Source organism: Stegodyphus dumicola, chromosome X2, assembly GCF_044657685.1.
Source record: "Stegodyphus dumicola isolate Sdum_Otavi_A_Nest chromosome X2, ASM4465768v1".
Lineage (NCBI taxonomy): Eukaryota > Metazoa > Arthropoda > Arachnida > Araneae > Eresidae > Stegodyphus > Stegodyphus dumicola.
In genome coordinates, this window is record NC_140781.1 from 107,321,508 (window position 1) to 107,345,057 (window position 23,550).

Sequence of the window (23,550 nt, forward strand, 5' to 3'; positions counted from 1 at the left end):
AGTCTTTGTAGTCAGCTTGATGAAGCCACAGTTTATTGAAAATGCACTTTCAAGGCATCTCGTTCCTATTGGCGTCGGAAAGGTTATGGCCTTCCAGGTTGGGATTGCTCTAATTTTGGCAAATATTTTCAGACCCCCCTTTTTTTTCTCGAGCACCTTCATCATCACTTTCACCTCTTAAAGAACTTCCGGCTTCACGCTTTCGTCACAATCTGCCTAAATTTATGGATAACACCTGTTTCGAAAGATTGGGTGAATAGCCAATCAGACACCGATACTTTCGTTCGGGTAGCTAATTGTTTTTTTTTTTATCGTTTGCAACGCAAATCCGCCAACAGATTGGTTAAGAGCAGTGCAATTTTAATTCCATATTCACGAGAAATCGCAATTCACACATAGAATGGCAATCATTAGAAATGATAAGAAATGTCAAATGAGCAAAATTAAGGACCGTTTATTAATTTTGGCCAAAATTAAGGACCAAAAATCATTTTTGAAAAAATTAAGGACTTTTAAGGACCGTACGAACCCTGCAATATCAATATTTTTAACATTCACAGCTTCTTTTATATTAACAAGTAATCCTTCCAGTGTTTTCTTGAAGAGCATTTTCATTAACAAAATGCATGACTCATTGGCTTTATCAATAATTTTGATTATTTGACTAACAAGATATGCATGAGAGTTGAATTTTCTTGTAAAATTTTTAGAAACTGTTCAGACACAAAATCAACATTAAACAGATAATAATGGACACAATGGCATAAATAGAACTTTTCAAATTTTAGCTGTATTTCCATAAAAGTTACTTTTCACAAATCTACTTCCTTTCCTAGCAGGATTTTCTAAAAATATATTTTTGATGATGATAACAAATCTAGAGTTATGTTACACATCTTTACAAGAGAAAACTAATAATTGCTTCATCAAAAATATAGTTCCTTCTTAAATTCTCTAGTCTCCATAAAATCTTTACCTAATGAAAATTTAGCAAAACCTGGAATGGAATTTGTTTAGAAAATTTATTATATTTGTAAATAATTTTAATTTTCCAGCAGTGTGGATATTGTGAAAATTAGAAATGCCAAAACTATGCAATTCAAAATTGTTAATCTGCTTCATTTTCTTATCTAATAACAGAAGTACAGCTTTATTAACAATGGAATCATATGTTCCTGTCAGCAAATAATCCAAGGTACTATTGCATGATTTCAATATGAATTTTATGCTTGCTGAAATGTTCATGCCTAATATGGCCCAGCAGTTCACTACCAATACATCTTTCCCAAGTTTTGAATTCCAATACTGCAAATATATAATCAACAAATTTCAAGTTCTGCTAATTATCAAACAGTACAGTGAAAAATCGAGATTTGATTCCTTGCAGAATTTATCAGTTACCTGTGTGATGAACTATGGACCAAGTCAATATAAGATATTGCACAAGAAACATTCAACAAACTTATCTGCATTCCTTGTGACTAAGACAAATTGGGGAATTTTTCTAATTTTGTCAAATTTGTCCAACATACATATTTATTCACACCCTCTCCTCAGAATTTATTTATAACTATTAACAGTTTAAAAAAATAAAATTTAGGATGTAAGTTGCTTTAAGACAGCCATACAACAAAAAGGAATAATTATTTACAGCTACATGGATGGCTCATAAAAGGTCAGCCTGGCACACTTTACCATCTTCACTAACTTCCCTAACATTATTTAAAATCTAGATCGATGCCTTGATTTTCTGCAATGTGAATCAACTATCAATGAAAAGTCTTTCATCTAACATGCATTCCTCTGCTTTGTAATACTAGCATACTGCATTAGTTAAACTTCTCGGTTATTGTCAATTCTTATCGTTGTTTTATGCAGCATGCAATATACTGAGTAATCATTCTCTTCTTCATATCCCATTTGAGGATTTTGGCTATATTTTTATCAATCAATGTCATATGCTATTCACGAAATGTTTTCCCTTTAACACATCATCCTAATTAATTTATCTGATATCCAAATAAAAATAAGATAATAATCTTTCTGAGAAAAAAATAAAATTTAGGATGAAACAGAATAAACACCGATGACAGAATCCCCAATACATACAAGAATATATTTACTCACATGCCGCTAACCAAATTTGTTTATAAATATTACCAATTTTACGAAAATAATAATGCAAGTGAAATTTCCCCACAGAGAAAACAGAAGTCTTTACTAATATCACTGAAAGAAATGGTGAGATAAATTTCACATTTGATATGCCACTCTTCAGTTGAGATACAGCAATAAAGGAAGACTTACAATGATATCAACTTGATTTTTCATTTGAAAGTAAGGAGGGATCAAAACACAAAATATGAATTCATAAAAATTTTTAATGTGAAGAAATATACAGGTAAAATCAAAATACAACATAATTATGACTATAAACAGGGTGGTTATAAAGTTCCTATTTGAAAAGGAAAACTACTGGACCAAATGTTATCAAACTTAATAATTGTGTAAAGGAGATCATGGAAATTAATTGTCTGCCAAAAAGAGATTAAAAAAGTCATCACTAGGGGGAAATGGTGCTGTATGCAATATTGTTAAACAAAAAAGACACAAAAACATTGCTTTAAAATGTGTTTAATCAGTTCTGAAATGTGTTACAAAGCATGTTCAAAGTGGCATCCACCATTTTTCAAAAGAAAGTTAAATTGTATTACTGCATTCTCAGCATATCAGGAGGAATGTTACGGTCACGTTGGTGTATCGCATGTCTCAATTCGACCAATTGTTTACATATCATCATAAACCGTGCTTTTGAGATAACCCCATAGTCACAGACGTTAGTTATAGTCACAGAGTTAAGTCACAGACGTTGAGGTCTGGTGACCAGAGTGGCCAAGAAGTGGAGAAGTGTTGGCCTATAACCTGCTCATTTGTGAAATACTGCCTACATAACTGTGTGACACATGTACCAAGGTGCAGTTCAGCCCCATCCTGCATAAAAAATTTAGTGTCTAAAATGCCACATTGCTGCAGTTCAGATACCACAAAACGTCTTAACACTAAGTGAGCTGCAGTCACAATGAATGCAACCAGTGCAGCTTTCGACTGCTCTTCAAAGAAAAATGCTCCAACTATGAAACTAGCTGTCATATCACACCAAATGGTGACTCTAGGATAATGCAATGGAACAGGGTAGATTACATGAGTGATTTGTTTGGCTCAAACTCTGCAGTTATGGGTGTTGACATCCCAAGTAGCACCCGATGTTGCAAACTAGTCCAAGAGGTTGCAAAGTGGTTGTGGTAACTTTTACGTCTTTACAACATTGTGAAGACAAAAAATATTTGCCGTTGCATCTTGGCATTTTGTCGACGCCACTGAAACGTCATGATATGACCACTTTTAGACGTGGTCGTTTTAGCATATTTTTTATAGTTCATCAGCATTACTTTTAGAATGAAAAGAGATTAAATCTGCCCTTTCAAGAATCTGGATGTTCACATAAGATTTACTTTCTTTCATTACTTTATTTTATCTAAATACATTAATCTAAGGTAGATTCATCTAATGAAATGTAAATTTAATATTAATACTTTTGATTTATTAAATTTAATTAGTACTAAAATTAGATGCTAAATATTTGTTTAAAATTTTGTTAAAATAATTAATACTTAAAATATTTTTTATAAATATTATAAAAAAATATTTAAAAATGAAAGTAATCTATAAAATAAGTTATTAAGTTATGCATTTTATACACTAAAAAAATCATATTTCCGAAATCATTGCAAATCACATGTTAGCAACTATTTCACTACTGAAATATGACTTTATTTCTTATTTTTTAAGTAAGGACGAATTTACGGCTGTCCTATATATATGGCGGAAGGAGAAGCAGACCTGTACATTATTTACTGGATGCTGATATAAACGAACATCTCGAGACCTGCGCGCTTTGGCTACCTTCCAAATTCGAACAACTGCGGAATTAATTCAGATTCTAGAAATTTTCAAGTCTTTGGGTAAAGATGCCATCTGTAAGGCATTTGAAAAGACTTACTTCAAGTTTGAAATTGAATCAAGCAATGGCTGATATAAATAATATTGCTTACATTAAAAGTAAATGTAATGCACTGTCAATCAAAGAAAGCATTGTAAATTTTCCCATTGTTCTGTTCAACTGCCTTCAGCGAGTGAAGTTCCATTACTGTGAGCTCCTGTTTGGAAGCCTCTGAATTGAGGAGAAATCATCAAGAGAATGCAGAATTTGTGCTTATTTTGTTTATGATTATCTGCTGTACAAGAAATGCTACAATGCTAATCGTGAATATAGTGTTCGTGAAATACTGTTGTGTTTTGGTGTTTTATGTGTTTCTGGTGATTAAAAAGTTATAAGGTGGGGTTCTCCAATCTCTGTGGTTCCAGCGGTGCAATATTTGGATACCCTGATTAACGTTGTGCTTCGACTATAACGTCCTAAGAGCTATATTGTATATCATTCATATTAATCGATTATTGTGTTCATATTGAAAGGCTGTTTCTCAGAATTAATTCATATAAAACCAAAAATAGCATACAATTTTAAGGCACTTTCCAGTTTTGCTGAAAATGCAATCAATACAGAAGCAACAATTCAAGCTGTTCTGGTATGTTCATTATTTTCAGAATACAAAGAAATTTTTGGACTGGTACCAGTACTTAATATGACTGCTGAAGATGAATTAGATATATATAATAACAAAAAGCAATACATTAAAATTAATAATGCACATTCTATAATATGTCTTTTGTATAGTATGCAGAAAAGGTTAATGATTTTAAACAGTGTATGAAATGTAGGATACAAAAAAAAAAAAACAGTGTTAGAGACATTAGCATTTCTATGAAATATTGTACAAAGTCCGAAATCCGGACTCGTCGGGACTTCGGCGATTTCGGATTTGGGAATTTTCCGGATATTAGATCACCAATTTAAATCTGGTAATATGGCATGCAGAAATTATACAATTAAAAATCTGAAATCGTAATTTATGAAACAAAGAACAATTATGATCTAAAGGGTATCAAAATTTACAAAAAAAAAAAAAGCTTAATATTTATTTGTTTACTTTATTAAACATTTCTTTCAATGTAAGTTGTTTAAGTAGCTTCCACAAAAATTCAAAAAGTTCTTTTTTCTTTTGTCATATACAGTTGACTTTCCAATGCCATACTTCTCGGATATGCCTTTATAAATTTTTTTGCAGCAATTCCACTATATGTTTAATGGACATCGAAACATGGTTTCGCTTTGTAGATCCCTTGGGAGCTCTAGAATTGGAAACTCTTTTCGACATAGTAGAAAATTCAAGCTTAGCTTTTATAAAATTGCTGTAATAACAACAGTCTACAAAAAATAATAAGGTGGATCAAACTAGAAGATTAGTGAGCAGCGCAGTCCGCTACATTAACGAAATGCCTTAGAATCAGTAAAGATAATTTTAGTCTAGCTTAAACATTTGTTATACATTATTGGCTGGGTATCACAAGATTGGCGACGAAAGCCAAGTTGTTTCATTAAATTTTCTTTTGCTCCTATTGCATACTGAATTAAGCCTAAATTGAATTAGTTTAGTTATTTACTATACCTACGTTTATTTCTTGCACATGCTTAAAACTAATTTGAGTCCTGAATAAATAATTTTATCTTTATCTAGGGCCAGCGCTAAATACCGCCTGGTGCAGTCTCTACGGGTCCTAAATTCTGCTACAAAATGCCTTCCTAAGTTCTAAATTTTCACTACACCTAAAACTTTGCATCCCAGTGCTTACCCTAAATCAAAAAATACTTCTCATCCCTTAATCCCGGTGCCTGCCCAAATTCCAAAAATTTTGTCTTCCCTAAATACAGCCGCTTCTGGGTTTATGGTGAATAACATATCAGATATTCTTAATTCAAATAGCACTAAATGTAATCTTTTGGCCTATGAGTTTCATTAACAAAATCTATTTTTAGCATATGAAAATATAATTTTATTTAAATTTTCCTTGTCAACATTTCTTAGAGCATTTAAAAGTCTATGATCATCGCCAAGCGTAATGTTAGCATAAAAGATTGCCATATGCTTGTTATTCACTTACTAATATAAAAAAAAGTTTAGACATCACCGCATGAGTTATTACTGAAGCTGTCATGTATTGATAAACATGCAATGATGAAAGCAAAATATAATAAATAATGACTCGCCAGGTCAGCATCATTCTGAGCACTCTGTGATTAATGAACTTTCCACTAACAAAGCTCACCCCAGTGCTCACGTTTTTTATTATATTTCAGCACTGATATGGACTTTTTCATTGAAATTTTTACTGTATATACTAACTAGGGACTCTTACATCCTTCAAAAAAATATGTTTTCTTATTATAAAATCTTAGTTCTTTTTTAAATTGTAATTATTCAAGATTTCAGTCCACAGCCAATGGCATGGACTCTGTCATCACATGACGAGGCTCCCAAATGGACTTTGATTCTCTTACATAAATACTGTACATCTTATATTTAACCTTCCAGCATGCGTGTATATGAACAAAATTTACAACAAATTCAGTTTTTAAAACACATTTTTTGAATATCGAAGCCGAGACATCTTCAAGTTATTTCTATTCCTCCTTTATACCCTTCCCCACATCATGGAATGTGCCAACAGGAAGTCATTTGACTTTTTTCTTTTTTAACTGGGCTTTTGTGCCACGTGGCAGCGTTTTCATAAAATTTACGACACGCACATGGTTGTGTTTTAAAATTCGGAGAATATTTTTTCCTCAAATATTTTTTAATTTTGTGTTATTAATTGCCAAGTATTATTTTAATTTTAATACATTTGGCTCTGTAAATTTTATATCGGTTTTCATGGCAAAAAAATATGTGCAAACAGCTGATTTTGCTCAGATTCTTCAAGAATTATCTGATGAAGAAAAGGAAACCTTTTGATGGGAGAACAATAGCGATTTCCATTCCTTATTTTCTTTTATTTCTATTTTTTAGAAATAAATAAAAACATTAATGTTAGTTTAAAGTGCGTTTTTGTAACCAGTATGAAGTAAAATTCCTTGCAGAAGTAAGTAATTGTAAACTTCCTTTTTTTCCTACCAACGTGTTTTCCTTTTTTATTGTCTATACTTGTCTTTGGTGAATATTGAAATTAGCTTCAATTTTAAAATATAATTATTAAATAATAAATTTAAAATTTTCTATAATAAAATACATCATTGCATTTTCATTTCACTAACAAAAGAACTTAAAAATAATTTACTTATATTTGAATATGATATTTATGTTTTGCAATAATAAGATTAATAATAAGATTTATATTTTATTTCTTAACAAATTTATTCACTCATTTCTGTCATTTTTCGTGCCAAAAACGGTAAAATAACGGATGTCTTAAAAAATAAGACTCATGCGTGCTCACGTAAAATTGCCGAGAGCACATGCTGGAATGTTAATCAAGACTCATTAATCGGAACTTTCGTCTGAGGAACTATGTTTTTTGCTATTTGAAATTATCTTTAGTATCTTCTTAATGTATGTAAACTCATCTTGTACTCGAATTATATGTTACACCACCCCAAGATGTAAAATTCTACAGTGGCAATGTGCCACCTTTCTTTTTATTATTCACATTTTGTCTCTGTGACACCTTTATACATATATTTACTTCTAGGATGCCATTTATGAAGACAACTGGCAAAAAGCCTGCAAATTCCCCCAGGCTAGGCCCAGTATAACAGTGGTAAATGGAATGGAATGTTTGAGATGTATGCCAAGCAGATACTCAGCTATGGAGCCAAAATTTTAATCTAAAAAATGTATGCTTACATGACTGTTTTTCCATAATGAGGTATTTTGTTTAGTGCCTAAGTGAAATTAAGAATTGGAATTTTAAATGAGAATCTCCACATGTTTTATTATGGAAGGCAAATCAAATGCGCATGTGTAAAGCATAAAAAAAAAGTTTATGGCTTTGAGGTCCAGATTTTGGATCATTCTGGATAATGGACGTTCGGATTTCGGACTTTGTACTGTATTGTAATCTATAATTATGTGATATTTAATTGTGTAATATTAAAAAACACTAAATATTTTTTATTGATTGCAAATTGCAAATTTACTACTTTTCGTTTGGTATCTATTCTTCCAAACATTGTGCATTTCATGTTTTTTTTAAATATTGCCTTTATGTATGTTTATTAGATTATCTCAATAAATGAATGTTGGAAAGAAGGTTTTATTTTTTATCAAATTTAAGTATATTCTATTTTCTTCGCTTACTTTTTATGTGCTTGTGATAACAAAGAAATTCATAATAAATAGAAACAAAAATTTTCATCGTGTGCTATTTAACGAAGAGCTTACTTTAGCATACTTAGCTTACTATTTTATACTATGTTATTTAAATTATTTCTGTACAGTAACAAAAGGAAAGTTATTGATTATAAAGAGTGCATGAAATAATCATTGTAATCTACCACTATTCTAAAGTGTGGAAACTAAAAATAAGTAAATACATTAACATATAATCAAAAGAAATGGTGTTAAGAACCATCAGCATTACTAGTACATACTGCAATCCATAATTATTGCACTTTTAGTTGCTTACTATTTAAAAAAATCAAATATTATTTTATTAATTGGAAATTTTAGTTCTGTTACCTTCCTTCTGCTATTTGTACTGTCAAACACTACTAATTCATGTTTTTTTCTTAAATAGTGCTGGAATGCATGTTGTTTGTTAGGTTATTATTTCCTTTTAGACATAAATATGGGAAGTTTTTTTTTTTGGTTATTAGATTTGGGTATATTTTTGTATGAAATATTTTTGATCAGATTTATTAACTACTTTATATAGTCTTTCATTTGCATATATCTTGGCGATATAGAAGTTACTGGTTATATTTTTTACTTTGAAATATGAAAAAATTTATACTTTGAGGTCAGGTAAAATACTGATTACGTTACCTTAAGAACCACTTTCTATCATGACAGGGGCAATTTTCAAAGTCTCTGAGATTTAAAAGAAATAAATGTGATAATGTTGTTATCATAAACACTCTTTTTTTTACCCACATATATATCTTTACTTTTATTTATGTCTGATTGAGTTTTATTTACTTAAAAACTACTATTAATGTTATATATTTATAATAAACACTTTCATAATTACTCTCACTTAATTAAGGCTATTATTAATTATGCATATTTAGTCTAAAGAGAAATTTAAAAACTATAGTTTAAAAGTTCTGAAAATAAGGCTTTATTATTAATTATGCATATTTAGTCTAAAGACAAAAAATTGTATTATCTTTTGGTTTTTCAGGAAATGATAAAATATTTAAACTTTAGATAAATACAAGGAATACAAAATTTTAAAAAAGAAGAAAAATATATTAATTATTAAGCTTATTTTTCTGCATAAATCAATGTATAACACAAGGACATAATAACAACATTTTCACAACTGTTGCAAAAAGGTAGAATTCTGCAAACATTTAGGCGTTGTTAAGACGTCATGATACGATGCTTTCACAATCAAAATATCACCTGCGAAAGATGCAATAACAACATCTGTGTAACAAAAACATCATCTGCAAAGACGTAATAAAGACGTCTTTGCAACAGTTGCAAAACAGTCGAGTTTTGCGGACATCTGGGCGTCTTAAAGATGACATATTGCAACGTTTTTGTAACATGACTCGCGACCAGTTTGCACTAAACAAAACGCGACCAGTTTGACGTCGTTACGACATTACCATGCTACTTGGGATCACCAATTAGACTAAAATGGGCCTATCTGTCCACAAAATGTTCCATGGGCAATGTGTGTCCACTTCCATCCATGCAAGAAATTCAAAGCAAAAGATTCTCTTGCAGGAGTATCGTTAAATTTCAGTCTTCAAAAATCCCAAATTAGCAATCTGTAGGAAAACGATTTCCAGAGTGCGCACACTTTTGCTACTGATTTGCAATCTCACATTTTCTAATCTCTAATTTGGGGTTTCTACAGAAACATTTCTCTGCTACACAGATGGCGCACCCAACTTTTATCGCCTTTAACACCTTAAAATGGCAATTTTGTTTAAGTCACTGTTTCTTAAGGATATGCAGCATATTAAGCCCCTGTAACAATAGGTTAAGTTACATTCCGACCCTTATTTCATTTAGCAATATTGCATATCACCCTTTCCCTCCTGGTGGTGAGATTTTTAAACTTTTTTCCCTGCAGAAAATAAATTCCCATGACCTCCTTTACATGATACCAAGTTTGATAACACTTGGTCCAGTAGTTTTCCTTTTATGACCATTTCAAGGTGGAACTTTAATTATAACCACTCTGTAAAATACGGGGTAACACAGAACATTTTTTCCCACATTAAAAGCAATTAATTTTCATAAAATATCACTTCAAACATTTTCTTAAAAAATTTATTAAAATCAACTGTAATTCTTAGTCAAAACAATTATTGGCCACAGATAGATTTAAACACAACTGCTGAAAACTATGGAATGTCAAACAGTATAATTTAAAACTTCCTGAACAAACTTTTAAAGGATACTTAGAATATATCAACAAATTGCATTCATTTACAAGTATTTATTCATTTACAAAGACAACACAGAGGAGTTCTAAGTAAAATAAAAAGTAAAGAATCACAGACTGCATTACAAGACATTTCCTAGAAAATGTTTATAAGCTGTTGTAAGGCATGTAATGCTCATAAGGTGCTTAAAGTACTTCCCATCAGAAGCACTACCCATGTCAGAATGTCAATACTTGGATTACCAAACATGTCTCTGGCAATGTAACCAGCTGATTCAATGATGTGCAGCAAGATCAGCAACAGATTTAATGAATATCTCAGGGACATGGTCTGTAAGTTAAACTCAGAAGAAAGCAATAGCATGTATACTGGCTGATCATAGTGGCCAAGCAACAGATCTTCCTCAGTTAATTTATCATGCCAAAAAAGTTCTATTCGGATAGTCTCACACATCAATGTAAAAATGTAAATCCTTGTTTGCTGAAACCTTATACTGACTGTCAACACCTTCAGAAATAGCATGCAGTATTTTTCTCCGAAACACTGATAATGAAGCATTACTGCAAAGCACTAGAGTATGTATACCCTGGGTTGTCATATTCCCTATAAACACACTGTGAACTTTAAACACCCTCAAGCAAGATAGAAGCTTGACCAGAGAAGAAAATTCACCCTGGAAAGCCCATCTTCACAACACTTCAGTGTGACTTCAAGACACTGCCTCCAATAACTACCTCCATTGCATGTGAAAGGGATATAAGCATTCTTTGTATAATATTTCCCAAGGATTCCAATCTGAAACATCAAATATCATGTAAATCAATTAATATACTTTTTACTACATTCAGGTTGGACTACAACTATATCTTCACATGCAAGTGTGCAGGTCCTTCATTCCTGACAGTTTTCTAAAAATACACAAGCATTTGATGATGGGACATGCACATGTTTTGGAACTATTCAAAATATATGATGCTTCACCTATTTCTGTTTAAATGCAACAATATGGCTGTTACATTACAATACACAAGCATTTGATGATGGGACATGCACATGTTTTGGAACTATTCAAAATATATGATGCTTCACCTATTTCTGTTTAAATGCAGCAATATGGCTGTTACATTACTCACAAATAAATAACATAACAGCTGTTTCCTTCATTCATGCAGAAATGCATCCTACTCAATTTAATGACTCAGAATGCTCACCTAATTTACTGCCTAACAGTGCCACCCTCTACCTCCTACAAGTATTGTTTTCGGATATATGTTTCCAAACAAATGGTGTATGCCAAACCTACCCTTTAAAATCAGAACAGGAAATTTTGAATCATTCTGTTAAAAACAGCTGTTATTAAGTTAACATAAATACATATATAATATTTGTTAATATATAAAGACTGTTACTCACAAATTCCAAATTATTTATCCTGTCTCTCCGATACGTTTCATTTTCTTGAATTTCTCTAGCTTCTGCAATCATCTGCTGAAGGATTGTCACAGGTTTGGCATTTCTGATATATTCATGCTGAAAATGGCATAAATATAAATTAAGGGGGGCAAAATGCTCAAAAAATATTTTACACATCAGGACATTCAAACATGACTTGACGAATGGCATAACTGAAAAAAGAGAATAGCTGCTACAAACTTGCAAAACAAGTCTACTCTCACACTGCTGTGCTGATACTGGGAGCTATAATGAGAATATTGCAGCCTGTCCCATTTTGCCAGAGAGAGTTCGCTTATAAAAATGTATTCTTCATTATCTGTAAAGACTGATCAAAATCAGGGAGCTTTAGATTTCAACAAAGGGACACCCCTTTATATTTCCAATAAAAACTTAACTATAATCTCTTATTACATGAATCAAGGTATTACCCACTCATTATCATAGGCACAACATATGATGGTCAGAATATCCAAGGTCATTTTTGGTATCACTGTAATCAGTGCATGAAAAATCCAAAACTTTAGGTCATATTTGAATGCCTTAGAACTTAGAATCTAGATTTTGTAAGCACAATGAACTGAGAATAAATAACTGCTCTTAAATGTTAAGTATTTCAGTTGACACTTTAAAAATACATATACAAAAATGATATAAAAATGTAATTATTACCCCTCCACCTTCCAAATGAAAGCACTAAAAAAGGTGCATAGTTTCATAAGAAAATAATTTTCCAGCTGAAACAACTCCACACATTTACTCAGTAATATTTATCGCTGAAAAGAAACTGATTTCCACTACTGCACATTTTCGGAGATAATAATTTTTATAAACTATAAATCATTCTTATGAGCTGCATATGTTTAAAATTCATAATACAGAAAAGCATTTCATAAGGAAGAGAGCATTAGCATGTTCAATGAAGTCACTTCAAGAATTCCTTTTGAAACAAACAACTATGGTCGTTTTGAGTAACTAAAAAAACGATAAGCTTGATGCTTTCTGTCTTACAATATATATACATATAACCAGGTGGCAAGCCCACCAGAGGAGCAGGCTGTGATCAAGCAAAATTTTTAAATTCTATTCCATAAAAAATTTTACTCGACCTCTGTTTACAAAAGATTTTAAAATTCAACCTTGTACGGGCTTCAATGCAGCATGCCAAACAGCAGTGAAGTTGAATGAAAAAAGCAACTCCCAAGGTGTGAAAATTAGCATTTTCAGTTTCTTAATTAATATCTCAGCTGATCAAAGTCATATGAAGATAAGAATGGTCGAAATGGCTTCCTACGAATTTTTGGAATCTGTGTGTATCTCTCTCGAAACTCAACTCTCTGCTGTTCTGGAGAAGATGATGTTACAAACAAACAGACATGTGCAGATTTTATTAGCATTTATCACAAGGAAAGGATGAAATACACAGTAGTAAATTAGTTCAAATACTTTTATATTTAGCTGTGTTATAAGCCAATCATGACTTCTGACAACCAAAGAAAGCTATCATATTCCGTAGCTTTTACCAACAGCTTAAGGTCAAACCTTTGCTTTCTTAATCAAGAGACAATGCGAAAGCTGGATTCTGTTAATAAGATGGAAACTAAGCATGCCATTGATAGCAACCTTACACCACAAACCACATCAGATATTCTCATTCATGTCTTCATCCACCAGATTTCATAAAAGAAGGTAGCCAGATTTTATGATTTGAATATGAGCCAGTTTTTCTGAGAAAGTACTATACAAAGGCATTCCTTTCCCTAGGCAGATAGTCTTCATGTACTTTGCCATAATCAAAGAAACCAAGCAAATACTTCTTAGAAAAATTAAGGAAACTGATTGGTTTTAGATTACAGAAGACAAAAAAAAGCCACAAAATTTCATACAGGCAGCCTGCTGGTTGAACTGCTGCAAATGGAATGCAAAATATATTAACAGTTTTCCACTGCTTTAGCTATTTAAACATTAATCAATGTTTATTAATAGGATCTATCTAGCCTGCTGTAGAAAGCTTTCTTGCTTTCTACAGCAGGCTCAAAATTACTTTTTTATCAAATTAGAACTCTTATAATTTGAATATAATAAGCATGCACTTGTAAATAACATGCCATTTAACAGCTAAAAGGCTAAGGTTGGTAAGCACTACTAGTCTGATTCAATGTTTAACCCTGGCAAATCAGCTGGTAAAATGGGAGTTTTTGAGGTTTTCTTAATCAGCCAGTTTATATACGAAAATTGTCCACAAAGTCCATACCCTCAGACAGATAGCCCTAGTGTACTTTAAAATATACATTGTAAATCACATAAATAAAAACTAACATTAATACCTTTTTGAACATAATGTAGGTAAATTAATTTATTTTAATTAGCTCTTATATTTCTAATAAATATTTGAAATAAAGTTCATTATCTTTGCACATTATGCTATATAATTATTTTCTATTCACCATTTTCTTAGAAACCATAAGACACATTTTTTAGCCATGTTTTATCCACTCAGAGAAAAAAAAAAAAAAAAAAAAAAAATACTGAAATAACAGATTTCAAAAAGCTTTTATGGGGTATTCTGTGAGAAAGATACTAACGGTTTTCAAGTTAGTCAACAAACATGAAATCAAAAATAAAACAAAACACACAGTTTCCTGTCTTTGAATAAATTTATGTGATGCACTCATAACAAAAGCACACATAGCCTCCTTTTCAAAGATTATTAGATCATCCTTTTAGGAAAGGCTGAAATCTAGTGAAAATTTAATAACATTTGTGACAGAGTTCATCATCAAATCAGAGTTTCACATAAAGCTACAATTGCTATACTTTTGTAAAATATTTCTTTTTTACTTTCATACATAATCCAAGCTGAAAATGGAATTACTAAACAGAATTAATGACAAGGATTGCTTATCATTCTTATAAATTAACAAATGCAACCAGAAAGGGCTCACTATTTTTTTTTTTTTTTCAAATTCAGGGTTCCTATTAAAATCCAGTTTTTAATTTCCTAACTAGCCTGGCCAAACATGATGAAAAGGTTATCAAATTAAATAACTGAATAATTCAATGCATGTACCACAAAATACAAAGAAACAACTAAGAAATATAAAATTGCATTACTTTTCCGAGCAATGTCTAGATTTTTCTTCTAAACTCCTGTATAACCAACCTTCCATGAAACTAATCTCTATAATTTTATTCTCAATTAAGATAACTAGTTTAAATCATACCATAAGAATTAAGATAATAATTTCTAATCAAGTTTTTATATACTAAAAGACACCTTTCTGAAAATTCAATTGAAGAAACTATTTGCATGAAAAGAATATACACTGTCACAATTATTCAGCTGTATGGGGAAAACACTTGATGACTTTTGAACGACTGGCATGATTCAGATAAAACTTGGTGGATGAATGCAGGGCATGTTGGGAATTTGTCTGAACATGAGTACTGTTCATTTTCACTGAAAACATCCAAATATGATGTTTCTGAACATATATTCATTGTCAAGGCCTGCTATTCAAGCAATAATAGCACAACTACAGCTCAAAGGAAATTTGTGGCGAAGTACAAGCTGAAAAAAACTGGTTTAACTCATTAGCCGCTGGTGTTGCGTTGACGCAACGGTCAAAATAAATGCGTATATAAATATAACTACCTAAGATATTTTATACCAGCAGATGATTTTGTGTAGGGAATATTATGAACATTATTTCTGTAAAAAAATATTTGCCTTCAACAATTCTTTTGTTTATAATAATTAATCTCATACTTTAAACAAAATTTATGCAAAATTTTCAACCGATTAATTTTTCTGAAAATATTTAACGAAAGAATCGCCGTCTTTATGAGTGATCTATTTTTAGTCATGGTCACCGTTTATCAGAACATTACATCCATCAGATGTTTATATTTGTGTTGGGAAGCAAGGCAAAACAGGTGTTGCGCTGACGCGACGTCAGCAGGAAATGGGTAGTCAATCTCCTTTTTCACTCATTCCTTTCGATGTTCTGGTTGTTCAAAAATGCCTAGAACGAGGTACCTTATATTAGAAGAAGGCCTTCAAAGATTTTTTGATGAAGAAACAGATGATGATAATGTTAATAATGACCAGAATGAAACTGATATTCTTGTTGTTTCCCCAGAAATTGCAGAAACTAGTGACGAAGAAGAAAGGAATGGCAATGTTTTAAATAATGATATTTTACTAAATACTGCTGGGAAAGTTGAAATTCTCATAAGAAGTTAAGTTTCAGCCTTCTAAAAGCAGTTATAGTCATACTAAAAAGTTTAAAAAGCAGAAGATTGAAATCTTGAAGTGGATAAAAAAAGGAACTGTTAGTTATGTCTCAGGAAGAACAAGAAGAAAGAGATAGAAGAGAAATTATAAAAGACAAAATGCAAGGTAAAACTAATGCACAGATTTTTGATTTTCGTTTTGGTTTAGACATTTACTCTCTTCTTGTTGAACAGATAAATATATACGCTCAGAGGGGAAAAAAAACAGTTTTTATTGCATCTGAAGCCTATATGAGAAGATTTATAGGAATAGTATTGCTTGTAGGATATTATTCTTTACCTCAAAAAAAAAAAATGTATTGGTCTTTTGATAAGGACATTTCTGTTCCTGTTGTACGAGAATTGATATCACGTTTGCAGTACAGGAATATGAAGCAGAATTTGCATTTGGCAATAGTCAAATTGACAATACTGATAAATTATATGAGGTGAGACCGTATCTAAAACTTTTTACTACTGCAAATATAAAGTCTCTTTTAGATTTCAGATGCGAGAATGCATTATTCCTTTTGCAAACTCCTATTGAGAGTGTAGAATTAGCCATAAATAGATCAGCAACAGGAAGACCTAGTAAATTCAAAACCATTGCATGGAGATAGTAGACATTTTATCGTAAAGTCCGTTGATAACAAAAGACTTTGTTGTAAAGAGTACCATAGCCAGACTGTTTATAGATGCAGAGTATGCAATGTAGCTTTATATCATGATTGTAATCAAGCTTTTCATGCTCGAATCTTTCAATTGAAATACTCTGTATTTGTAAAAGAAATATAATGTATATTTTAATATTAAATTAATTACAAGTAAAGTGATTTGTAGATTTATAAAACGTTATACAGCTAAAAAGTAATCCTGCGCTCCACTCAAAAGAAACATCACACGAGTACAATCCTACTCACTAAACATCCGTAGTCTTATTCCGCTGACGTTGCGCAAACGCAACACTCGCGTTTTCCACAGGTAAGAGCATTTTTTAAATTTTCAATGTAATTTATGTTATAAATGCTTAATTTAATATTTTTTTTATTATTTTCATGAGAAAAGAAACATTCCTTGTAGTTTTGGCGGTTAATGGGTTAAGTGTTATGAGAAACCAAAATCTGATTAAGAAGTTCAAGAAAACTGGTAGTGTTTGTGATGACAATGTTGTTTGTCGAGCAAGTCTGAAAATAATGAGAAAACATAAACTGTGTTTCATCATTGCCCAATCAGACAAGCTTCAAAACAGATTGGAATCAACTTAAGATTTTGCAACAAATTGTTGTTCAAGATCTGCAGCTCTTTCCATAAAAAATTTAATAATCCATGCAATATTCATTGCAGGCATGGTGACTGCTGAATATTATGTTAAATTTTAGAAAATGATCTCATCCTTCTATCCAAGGTGACCCAGATTTCGAGAAGATGTGGTTCATACACTACCGCATTAGACCCACAGTCTTTGAAATCCTAGAAGCACTTTGGAAAGCACAACCTGCTTTTGGGGTAACTTACAGGCTACTGGAATGGAAACTGCTTGGCCACCATATTCTCATGATCTCAACCCTTGTGACTCACTTTTGTGAGGCAATATAAAAGACAAAGTTTACACAAATAACCCTGAAACCATCGCTGGGCTCAAAACTGCTATTCCAGAGGTCATCAAAAGCATCAATATATCTTAAAACTATACAGGGTGATCGTAAATTACTTTCACAAATTAAGAGGGGTAATAGTATTCCTCCAGATGAGCAATAATTACCATAGAACATAGGGTTGCTTCCACTCTGAGAGGCAGAAAAGAAGAATATTAGAATTCTAAACTTACAACAGTTGGCAAGGTCTCAACCTCGCAACAAGTTAATTATGTAATCAAGGGCTGAATATTATCAACCAACTCCAATGTCTGTTGCATGCTGAGATTAGCATGAAAAGCTCGGTATGCGTTCTGGCTGTCAAAACTTCGTATCCCATAGAAGGGTGCTTCAAGTAGAATGAGCACAGCAGAGTAAGTCCAGGAAGACAGGATAGAAGATGGCTAAGAGAAAAACAACTGCTACCTTAATACTTGAATCAAAGTAGTTTTCCCTCCAATAGATAATTTTCCCCTAATAATTTAGATAATTAACTTGTTACAATTATTTGCAATGTGCAATTGAGTGTTATCCATCAAGTCTCAGCTCTAATTAACACTCGAATGCCAAGTTTTCGGTTTTATTCATTTTGTGCACTCTCTGCGAGGTTTTCACTATTCATTGTGCAACATTTGGTCTCATTCATTTGCTCTCCCAACACTGTTACTTCTAATATTCTTCTTTTCTGCCTCTCAGAGTGGAACGTGACCCTATGCCCTATGGTAATTATTGCTCATCTGGATGAGTACATACTTGTCAACCTATGACACTCAAAAATCAGGAGGGTTTTCACAAAGTTAAAAAGACTTTTTAAATGGTGAAAATATAGTTTTTAATAATGAATCAACTTTAAATAGTAACTAATTCTTAAATGCAAGCAACACAAAAATACCTTACACATAAGAAACATTTTTATTACTTGCATCGTTTAAGAAAACAAAACGAAACAAAAACTTTAATCATTTTTCGTACAAATGTTATAAACAGTGGCAGATTTTGATTTCTTTAAGAAACTTCATAATTTTGTTCATAGCAATTGCCCCGTACGCCTGCTTTCACTAATAAAAGTTTTTCTAATGTGTCATCACTAATTTTAGATCTAAATTTAGTCCTCGGTTTCGCAACAACACTGAAAATCCTCTCACACTCTGCATTACTATGGGGAACTGTCAAGACGGCCAAGATAATTCTAGACAGTTCACTATATTTTAAAATTCCATCAGCATCTTTCAGTTTTCCAATTAAACTCCACTGGGTGTCAATCCCAGCTGATTTTATAACTTCATCCAAGTTTTCTAATTGTAAACTGCTGTTATGCAGCTGTTGGAAATGTTTCAATTTTTCCTTCCTTTTAGAACTCCTTTCAAGATAATAGTAAATATCAACAATGTGGTCATCCACATTTATTGGTAAAGAAGCTGCCCCTTTTTCAGCTGCTAAATTTAAGAGGTGACAGGTGCACCTCATAATCTGAAAATCTGAATTTTAATTTCTCAAGATGCCTGCAACACCAGTCTTCAAGCCTACCAATACTGGTGCATTATCTGCACCAAGTGCTAAGCAATTATCCAGGGCGATTGCATTTTCTTTTAAAGTTTTAATAATTAGCTGTGCTATAGTAAAGCCTGTCAAATGTCCTTCTAAAGTGCAGACAGAAAGTAAACTGTACTCATTTTCTGAAGACTCTGGATTAAAAAAAGAAACAACAATTGGATACAGTTTTGAATCGGTTTTATTGCTTTCATCCGTAGAGAGGCAGAACAGAGCTGTTTTAATGCAATCAATAACTAAAGATTTATTTTTCAAATCCATTTCTTTAACAATTGCACATGTTTTGGTTCTTGCACTTGAGTATTTCTTTGCGATTTCATTATCGGGAAACATTTTTCTAAATAAAGCTGCAGCGTGATCCGATGCATTCAGTGGTAGGTTGTGCTCCAGTAAAAAGGAAGAGAACAGACATTCTGCATTAATAACTTTTTGGTCCTTTGTTTCCAAAGAAAAATTTAATTTTTCGTTTTTTTTTTTTTTTTTTCCAAAACAACTCATGTTGTCCTTGTGTTTTTGTGTACGCACATGCTTGAGAACATTCGCCCTTCCACCATGCGAAATCGAAAAATAGCAATGACAGGCGGTACACATCGCAAATTTATCACATTTCCTTGAGGAAATAATGGAAGGAAAGTCAACTGTGTACGATTTTTGAAACGTACACGAGTATTTCACCTTTCTCGCAGACATAACAATAGATGATAATTTCTAAAACTATTTTCCGAAGGCACGTGTACTCACACCAACTCAAGACAAAATGACCGAAATAACTAAAGAACATCCAAATAACAGCTTGCTCTGTCCTCATTGGTTAATATATGATGCCAGGTGCCACGCAGTGGAGCACGATGCCCATTGGAGAACTGGAGAATGACATTTCTGGATACGTACATGCTCTCACTCACAAAGCAGAAGTTATCTAATTCGCAAGGTTTTGTTTTAGATATAATCTAGAGAAAATTCAATTGCTTTCAGATGTCCAGAATCACTTCTTTTGTTCATATAACAAAGTATTAAGCCAAGTTCCATAAAAATCATGAGAAATTTTAAGAATAAGAAAAAGTCGGGAGAAATATATTGTAAATCGGGTTGGCGGGAGAGCGGTCGAAAATCGGGAGCGTTGGCAACTCTGTGAGTACTATCACCCCTCTTAATTTGTAAAAGTAATTTAGAATCAACCAATATATACATCAACACTAAATATTAATAACAAATAATAATTATACAATAATAATTATTTAATATACATACACAAAACAGAAGATAATTAGCTACAAGCAATTATCAATAATCCCAAATAATAGTCTGCAAAAGAAGTTATAACTTCTTTCACATACTGATGCTAACTGTTTAGATTTGCACGTAAAAATTTTATTTTTTCCAGTCAATTACCAAGTAACTAATTTGTATAACTTTTTTCCCCTTTGGTTACAAAACAGGTACCTAATATATCCACACACACATCAAGTTATTTGGAAATGAACATTAGACGCTGCTCATAACTTATGGCTTCTGTTTTCCTTTCACCACTTCTTCCTTGGCAAAACTCTTAAATTAACTGTGAACTGCAAAAGGGACTAACCTGCAACAGTTCTGAAGCAGAAGCTCGCTCATCTGGATTTTTAACTAGGCACCTAGACACAAAATCTATAAATTCAGATGACCATCTATCTGGATCCCGAAAAGATGGTGGCGGCTTTGTAGGTATCATGAATATAGCCTGAAATAAGTTTTTTAAAAGATATATTATTAATTAGCACATTAAAAAATTCCTATGAAAACATGACTTTGAAAAATTTAAGGCATATATGGAACAACATAAAGGGAAAAAGATTTCTTTTACAAAATATCTTCTACAACAATCTAGAAAATTTCTTAACTGCACTAATATTCTCAAAATAAAGGTTACAAAATAAACCGATCCAAACATTTTCTTCCTCTTAAAAAAAACTAAACTATCAGTAACCCAAGTAGCACGACATCTCAGAAATTGACAATAAAGATAGTGGAAACTTTTTTGATGTTTTTACAATGCAGTGAAAGCACAAAATATCTGCTGCTGCACTTAGCAATTTGTTGACATTAATGAAACGTTGTGATATGACTGCTTTTAGACGTGGTCATTCTAACTTCTCTTCATAGTTCATCAGCATTACTTTTATACTACTAAGATAACAAATTTAAAATTCTTGTTTTTTCCACATTTTACCAACACTCCCTGAAACGTAACTCAAGGCCACTGCGCACAGTTCATGATGTCACTGCAGTAGGGATCCTTTCATCCATTTGACAGGCTTATAAATAAGTTTAACTTCAATTTTCATATTTAATTCTCATCATTTATGAATCTGAGAAATACCTTGTTTTCATTAGAATATGAAGAACCAAGATTTTTATTTTTAAAATGTTTTTGATACGAATAACTAGAACTTTTTAATTCCATTAAAAGTTATCATTACTGATTTTACCAAATTTAATTGCTGAGAACCTCTTGTTAACGAAAGAAACTTCACACTTAATGAAACGGAATTTTATTTGTATGCAATAATTAAACAGAAAGACGATTTAAGACATGATGACAGGATATAGATCCTAAAAGATTAAGATATGTCCTAACTTATTTAAATTAGGAAGCTATTTTCCCTGGAATCATTAATTGAAGACAAAATTAATCAAAGATGTTTATTGGTCAAGGCTCGTAGTAATTATTCTTACCACAATTTATGCCTTGACTAAAAAATATCTTTGACAAGTATAAGTAATATATCTTATTTTTGACATATGTTGCCAAATAATAATAAATACTCATATCTGAAAAAATAACAAAATATGATAATTTCTTGCTTGATATAAATAGCTTGCAATGATATAAATAAGTTTTCATAATTATGAGACATTAGTTGTACAGAGAGAATTACATATTATATTGCATTCTAAATATCAAACCTCTGATAGATGTCTGATATAGATCTAAATAGCAAACCTCAGATCTCTACATGGAAATTTTATAACATGATTTAGCAGTATTATGTGGAATGCAAGTATAACAAATCCTAAACTGGGATATTGAACACAACAAATGAAAAAGACAATTATCATTGCATTATTACTGTCGAATAAAACTACTAAAATATAATGCCCTTAAGATGCACTAAATTATACATTACAATTCTAAACAATTAATACAGAAATACTTTAGATAATATGAACACGCTTATTTACAATCCAGTCAACTCACAGAGGAAGGATTGTTCGAACAGAGGAAAAGAAGAGAAAGAAGAAAATCATCGAAATTAACTTTGCAGTCAATTCAGAATTATTCAAAACTGGTCTATAAATGGTGAATGATATTACTTTTTCATCATTTACTGCATTTCATCAAATAAAAATGTATGCCATAATATTTCGTAAAGACTACAGTTTAAATTCTTTTAAGACAGCACTTTACATTCGATTTACACATAACATTTAACTTACGTATATATATAGTATCTTAGATTTTTGCTTTAATGTAGTTCATGTATTAATTTACTTGGTAAAATTCAGGTCTTCTGTGATTAGTTGGACCTAACGACACTTTTAAACTTATACATGTACATGCATGCATATATGTGTATGACAATATATTCGATTTTGCACAAAAAATTATATGAATTAATTAAATTGAAAAATTAAAACATAATAAGAAAATTTGCTTTATGCGCTTCATCATTATCATATAAATTATATATTTATTATCGTCAAAACACTTGTATGCAAAGATTATTATTATCGGATTTAATTATCTAAGCTAGAATTAAATACAACATTTTGTAAAATTTCATTTTTAATGCCTGACGTTGTATTAAGTGAATTTTAAGAATATCAGACATTAACTCACATAAATTTAAATAGTGTATTTTTTCACATTAATATTAGAAACAAAATTGTCATTAAGTACAGAGATCATGTCTTTTCAAAATCTTCAGATTTTGAGACTTCAAGGTCTTCTGATTTTGAGACTTCAAGGTCTTCAGATTTGGAGACTTCAAGGTCTTCTGATTTTGAGACTTCAAGGTC

At 31.6% G+C, this 23,550-nt stretch overlaps 1 protein-coding gene across 3 annotated transcripts in view; it reads right to left on the reverse strand.

Moving 5' to 3' along the window:
* hpo (serine/threonine-protein kinase hippo) overlaps positions 1–23,550 on the reverse strand; it is a 97,309-nt gene that overhangs the window by 37,744 nt on the left and 36,015 nt on the right. For all 3 annotated transcript variants that reach the window (XM_035362386.2, XM_035362388.2, XM_035362387.2), the window contains exons 7-8: positions 21,074–21,211; positions 11,993–12,109 (exon numbers count right to left, since the gene is read on the reverse strand). In XM_035362386.2, coding sequence (XP_035218277.1) covers positions 11,993–12,109; positions 21,074–21,211 — 255 coding nt within the window. The remainder of the gene's footprint in view (positions 1–11,992; positions 12,110–21,073; positions 21,212–23,550) is intronic.